Source organism: Scyliorhinus canicula, chromosome 21, assembly GCF_902713615.1.
Source record: "Scyliorhinus canicula chromosome 21, sScyCan1.1, whole genome shotgun sequence".
NCBI classification, from domain to species: Eukaryota; Metazoa; Chordata; class Chondrichthyes; order Carcharhiniformes; family Scyliorhinidae; genus Scyliorhinus; species Scyliorhinus canicula.
The window spans coordinates 11,007,433-11,013,978 of NC_052166.1; the positions used below are offsets into that span (position 1 = coordinate 11,007,433).

The 6,546-nt window shown below is 59.1% G+C and overlaps 1 protein-coding gene across 1 annotated transcript in view; it reads left to right on the forward strand.

Annotated features, from left to right (window-relative positions):
- The window catches only part of LOC119955807, a 53,182-nt gene extending 47,195 nt beyond the window's left edge, over window positions 1–5,987 (forward strand). Inside the window, exons 5-6 of the mRNA XM_038782398.1 lie at window positions 1,319–1,752; window positions 3,940–5,987. Of these exons, the coding sequence (XP_038638326.1) occupies window positions 1,319–1,752; window positions 3,940–4,082 (577 nt within the window). The 3' untranslated portion in view covers window positions 4,083–5,987. The remainder of the gene's footprint in view (window positions 1–1,318; window positions 1,753–3,939) is intronic.
- Window positions 5,988–6,546: the final 559 nt, after the last annotated feature.

Sequence of the window (6,546 nt, forward strand, 5' to 3'; positions counted from 1 at the left end):
CTCTCTGTGTCTCTATCTCTCGGTGTCTCTCTCTATCTGTGTCTCTCTGTCTCTGTCTCTGTCTGTCTCTCTCTCTCTCTCTATCTGTGTCTCTCTCTCTCTCTCTGTCTCTCTCTCTATCTGTGTGTGTCTCTCTCTCTCTGTGTCTCTCTCTCTCTCTGTGTCTCTCTGTGTGTCTCTCTCTCTCTGTGTCTCTATCTGTGTGTCTCTCACTGTGTGTCTCTCTCTCTGTGTCTCTCTCTCTCTATCTGTGTCTCTCTGTATCTCTCTCTCTGTGTGTCTCTCTCTCTCTATCTCTCTCTCTCTATCTGTGTCTCTCTCTCTCTGTGTATCTCTCTATCTGTGTGTGTCTCTCTCTATCTGTCTCTCTCTCTCTGTGTCTCTCTCTATCTGTGTGTCTCTCTCTCTCTGTGTCTCTCTCTCTCTGTGTCTCTCTCTCTCTCTGTGTCTCTATCTCTGTCTCTCTGTGTCTCTCTATGTGTCTCTCTCTCTCTGTGTCTCTCTCTCTATCTGTGTCTCTCTGTGTCTCTCTCTCTCTCTCTCTGTCTCTCTCTCTCTGTGTCTCTCTCTCTATCTGTGTGTCTCTCTCTATCTGTGTCTCTCTCTCTCTCTGTGTGTCTCTCTCCCTCTCTGTGTCTCTCTCTGTGTCTCTCTCTCTGTGTATCTATAGAACATAGAACATAGAACAGCACAGAACAGGCCCTTCGGCCCTCGATGTTGTGCCGAACAATGATCACCCCACTTAAACCCACGTAACCCGTATACCCGTAACCCAACAGTCCCCCCATTAACCTTACACTACGGGCAATTTAGCATGGCCAATCCACCTAACCCGCACACGGGTTAGGTGGACTGTGGGAGGAAACCGGAGCACCCGGAGGAAACCCATGCGCACACGGGGAGGACGTGCAGACTCCGCACAGACAGTGACCCAGCCGGGAATCGAACCTGGGACCCTGGAGCTGTGAAGCATTGATGCTAACCACCATGCTACCGTGAGGCTATCTGTGTGTCTCTCTCTGTGTGTGTCTCTCTCTCTCTCTGTCTCTCTCTCTATCTGTGTCTCTCTCTCTCTATCTGTGTCTCTCTCTGTCTCTCTCTCTCTATCTGTGTCTCTCTCTGTGACTCTCCCTCTCTGTGTGTCTCTCTCTCTATCTGTCTCTCTCTCTCTCTCTCTGTCTCTATCTGTGTCTCTCTCTCTGTGTGTCTCTCTCTCTCTGTGTCTCTCTCTGTGTCTCTATCTCTGTCTCTCTGTGTCTCTCTCTATCTGTGTCTCTCTATGTCTCTCTCTCACTCGCCCTCTCTCTCTCTCCGCCAGGTATCTGAGCCCAGCTCATGGCGAATGCCAGCATCTGATGGACAGCACTGATGCCAAGGCCGAGGTCTCGAGTGACACTGGTGCATGTCAGGCTCCCGCTGCCAGCAGGACTCGGCGCAGCAGCAGCTCGGAAACACTGAGCGATAGGGCGGCCTTGAACCGCCATAGCCGGCGCTCAGTGGGGGAGGGAAGAGCATCCTTCAGTACTCGGATTGGCCGAAGCGGGCCACAATCATCCTTAGGCTATTACTCTCAGTGCCACCCGGTGCCAGTCTCCACAGGTCAGCATCGTGTGATGGGTGGACAGGCCGACCGCGACATCCACAGGGCGCTGGCACTTGAGGGCCTGCGGTCCTGGTACATGCGGACGGCGGTGTATGGATGCCAGCAGGAACAGGGCACCCTGGGCTGGGACCGCAGGCTCCACCCCACAGGTAAGGGCAACACCTAAACCCAGAGCCACCTCATGTGGTGCCCCACCTCCTGGCCAGATCCAGCAACTGCGCCGTGAGAGGGCAAATATTTACAGAAGCAATCCCATTCTGAAGGTGGGGGAATAGGCGGCTGCATTCAGCCCTTGGAGATGAATTGAGTGAGCAGCGGGTTGGTGGGGAGAGAGGGGGGTTGGTGGGGAGAGAGGGGGGTTGGTGGGGAGAGAGGGGGCCTGGTGGGGAAGGAGGGGGGCCTGGTGGGGAGGGGGGGGGGGCTGGTGGGGAGGGGGGGGGGCTGGTGGGGAGGGGGGGGGCTGGTGGGGAGGGGGGGGGGCTGGAGGGGGGGGGCTGGGGGGGGGGGGGCTGGTGGGGAGGGGGGGGGCTGGTGGGGAGGGGGGGGGGCTGGTGGGGAGGGGGGGGGCTGGTGGGGAGGGGGGCTGGTGGGGAGGGGGGGGGCTGGTGGGGAGGAGGGGGCTGGTGGGGAGAGAGGGGGGCTGGTGGGGAGAGGGGGGGCTTGGTGGGGAGGGAGGGGGTTGGTGGGGGGGGAGGGGGCTGGTGCGGAGGGGGGGTTGGTGGGAGGGGGGTTGGTGGGAGGGGGGGGTTGGTGGGGAGGGGGGTTTGGTGGGGAGAGAGGGGGCTTGTGGGGAGGGGAAGGAGGGGCTGATGGGGAGGGTTGCTGGTGGGGAGAAGGGGGCTGTTGGGGGGAGGGAGGGGGTGCTGGTGGGGGGAGGGAGGGGCTTGTGGGGAGGGGGGGCTGGTGGGGAGGGGGGCTGGTGAGGAGGGGGCCTGGTGGGGAGGGGGGCCTTAATGGGGAGGGGCTGGTGGGGAGGGGGGCCTGGTGGGGAGGGGGGCCTGGTGGGGAGGGGGGTCTGGTGGAGAGAGGGGAGGATGGTGGGGAGGGGGGCCTATGGGGAGGGGGGCTGGTGGAGAGAGGGGAGGATGGTGGGGAGGGGGGGGGGCTGGTGGGGAGGGGAGCCTATGGGGAGGGGGAGGGGGGCCTATGGGGAGGGGGAGGGGGGCTGATGGAGAGAGGGAGGATGGTGGGGAGGGGGGGCTGGTGGAGAGAGGGGAGGATGGTGGGGAGGGGAGGAGGCAGACTGGTGGGGGGAAGGGGCTGGAGGACGGAGAGTGGGTTGGAAGGGTTCTGTGACAGGAGTGATTCGCAAAGCCTGGGGTTCTCCTTCAAGCGGCAAAGAGGGATTTGATCGAGATGACATTTCTGCATGATTTGGATTTCGCTGGGAGAGTGAGCGGCTCCCCGGAGAGCGGTTCCCCGGAGAGCGGCTCCGGCTCCCGGAGAGCGGCTCCGGCTCCCCGGAGAGCGGCTCCCCGGAGAGCGGCTCCGGCTCCCCGGAGAGCGGCTCCGGCTCCCCGGAGAGCGGCTCCGGCTCCCCGGAGTGCGGCTCCGGCTCCCCGGAGAGCGGCTCCCCGGAGAGCGGCTCCCCGGAGAGCGGCTCCCCGGAGAGCGGCTCCGGCTCCCCGGAGTGCGGCTCCGGCTCCCCGGAGAGCGGCTCCCCGGAGAGCGGCTCCCCGGAGAGCGGCTCCCCGGAGAGCGGCTCCCGGAGTGCGGCTCCGGCTCCCCGGAGAGCGGCTCCCCGGAGAGCGGCTCCCCGGAGAGCGGCTCCGGCTCCCCGGAGTGCGGCTCCGGCTCCCCGGAGAGCGGCTCCCCGGAGAGCGGCTCCCCGGAGAGCGGCTCCGGCTCCCCGGAGAGCGGCTCCCCGGAGTGCGGCTCCCCGGAGAGCGGCTCCCTGGAGAGCGGCTCCGGCTCCCCGGAGAGCGGCTCCCTGGAGAGCGGCTCCCTGGAGAGCGGCTCCCTGGAGAGCGGCTCCGGCTCCCCGGAGTGCGGCTCCGGCTCCCGGAGAGCGGCTCAGTGACTGCAAGTCACAGGAATTTATTTTTAAAAATAGTGGAGACGAGAGTGTCACATTGAAATGAAAGCGTCCCGGTCAGACTGACGACTGGGAATGTTTTAGAAAAGCTGCAACTGGTGGCCCAAAATGAATGAAGAGGGAGAAAATGGAGTCTTGAGAAAACCAGCAGGAAATATGAAAACAGTGAAAGCTTCTGAAGCCATATAAAGAGGAAAAGATTTGTGACGGAGAATGGTGATCCCCGAGAGGGTGGTGGGGGAACTAATAATGGGAAACGAGGAAATGGCAGTGACTAAATCTTCCTCCTCCTGTTCCTCAGGTGCTGTACGACTAAATTATTCCCCAATGACCCCCCGGGTGAATTGGGAGGCTGGGCAGAGACCGAGGACATCCCATCAGGTTGTGGTGACGACACGAGGTCGCAGGTGTGACACACCCTGCGGATTGAACGGGTGGAGTTGACTTGGGGCAGATGGCAATTGGATTGGATTCGGATTCAGTTGCAGGAACCAGCTTGAGCTGCTGCTGGGTTGGCAGTCTCTGTGCGTCACTCCTGTAGATCCGGGGGGGCAGGCTTCATTGTGTGTGTGGGGGGGAGGGGAAGGAGCTGGCAGAGACCGAAGGGAATAAGAGGCATAAGCATAGATGCCCTCATCTCACTCTCTCTCTGGAAGAGTAATTTCCACTAAAACGCACCCTGCCCACTGACCCCATCCCTGCCCACTGACCCCATCCCTGCCCATTGATCCCATCCCTGCCCACTGACCCCATCCCTGCCCACTGACCCCATCCCTGCCCACTGACCCCATCCCTGCCCGCTGACCCCATCCCTGCCCACTGACCCCCATCCCTGCCCACTGACCCCATCCCTGCCCACTGACCCCATCCCTGCCCACTGACCCCATCCCTGCCCGCTGACCCCATCCCTGCCCGCTGACCCCCATCCCTGCCCACTGACCCCATCCCTGCCCACTGACCCCATCCCTGCCCACTGACCCCATCCCTGCCCACTGACCCCATCCCTGCTCACTGATCCCATCCCTGCCCGCTTGACCCTATTCAGGCCCACTGACCCCAGCCCTGCCCGCTGACCCTAGCCCTGCCCACTGACCCTAACCCTGCCGTTAACCCCAGCCCTGCCCGTTGACCCTAACCCTGCCCGCTGACGCTAACCCTGCCATTAACCCCAGCCCTGTCCGCTGACCATTCACTCCTCCCGTTGCGAACTTACCCTGTTAAGTGAGCTGAGTTAGTGAGCTAGCCTGGGTACCTCGGTGTGGGAAGGAGGGGGCGTGTATCCTAGTGAAGGCATGTGGGTGAATGTCGCACGTGATCCCCCCCCCCCCCCCCCCCCCCCCCCATTTCAGTATTTCAATGGTATGGGTGAGATGGGAGGGATAGCATTGCCAACTGGGGATTATGGGTGAGATGGGAGGTGAATGGTTGGCATTGCCAACTGGTGACTGGGGACTGCCCCTGTATAATCCTCCATTACCCACTGATTCTCTCTTTCCTGCCCCCCCCCCCCCCCCTTCCTCACAGACATCGCGGGGCACATGCCATCCCCGAACCTCTACGCCCTGCTTCGGTGTCTTTCTCCAATCAGCGGACAGAATGGTGCAGTGCTGGACGGCTCACCTACCTGCCCTGAACCCTGTCCCCCCCAACACACACACACACACACACACACACACCAGGACCACACAGCAGCCAGCAATGGGGAGAAAAGCTGGATGGGCTGCTTGGAAAGGAGGCGCCGATCTGGGCTCATCCCCCCCCCCCGCCTGAGGGGGACGAAGTCTTTAGCGTTATACAGAAATATCGACTGTCAGCTGCTTTCTGAGGAGTGAAACTCTTGTGTACGTACACATGTATATTCTCACTGATAAATTCCACAAGAAACTCCTTTGTGTTTTGTTGTATCTGTAAAACATCAGACACTTTGAGCAGTTTATAAACCAAAGTTTTTAACCCAAATGCCTTGACTAACAAGGCGAACAAAGGACAACACAAGGTTAAAGTTCAGCCAAGTTTATTCAACACAACATTAACCCATAAATTACCTGAATATCAATCACAAACAAGTCTCATGATTCCCTGATGGAGTCAGTCATCCGGCGGGTCTGATTCGCTCAGTCTCGCATTCCTCAGGGTCGTGGTTGCGAAGGTCAGCCTCGAATCGCCAAGGTCACCCCCGCCCTGAGTATTCACTGAGGTGTGTCTTGGGGGTTTACCTTTCTCCTCTTCCCTTCCTCTTCCCTTTGCACCTTTCCAGAAACTTCTCTGGCCCTCGGCCAATGGAGTATCAGTTAGGGGATCCAACACCCATAAGACATAGGAGCAGAATTAGGCCACTTGGCCCATCGAGTCTGCTCCCTCATTCAATCATGGCTGATATTTTCTCATCCCCATTCTCCTGCCTTCTCTCCATAACCCCTGATCCCCTTATTAATCAAGAACCTTATCTATCTCTGTCTTAAAGACACTCAGTGATTTGGCCTCTACAGCCTTCTGCGGCAAAGAGTTCCACAGATTGACCACCCTCTGGCTGAAGAAATTCCTCCTCATCTCTGTTTTAAAGGATCATCCCTTTAGTCTGAGATGGTTTCCTCTAGTTTTTCCTAAGAGTGGAAACATCCTCTCCACGTCCACTCTATCCAGGCCTCACAGTATCCTGTAAGTTTCAATGCGAACCCCCCTCATCCTTCTAAACTCCAACGAGTACAGACCTAGAGTCCTCAACCGTTCCTCATACGACAAGTTCTTCATTCAAGGGATCATTCTTGTGAACCTCCTCAGGACCCTTTCCAAGGCCAGCACATAGATACGGGGCCCAAAACTGCTCACAATACTCCAAATGGGATCTGACCAGAACCTTATACAGCCTCAGAAGTACATCCCTGGTCTTGTATTCTCGTCCTCTTGA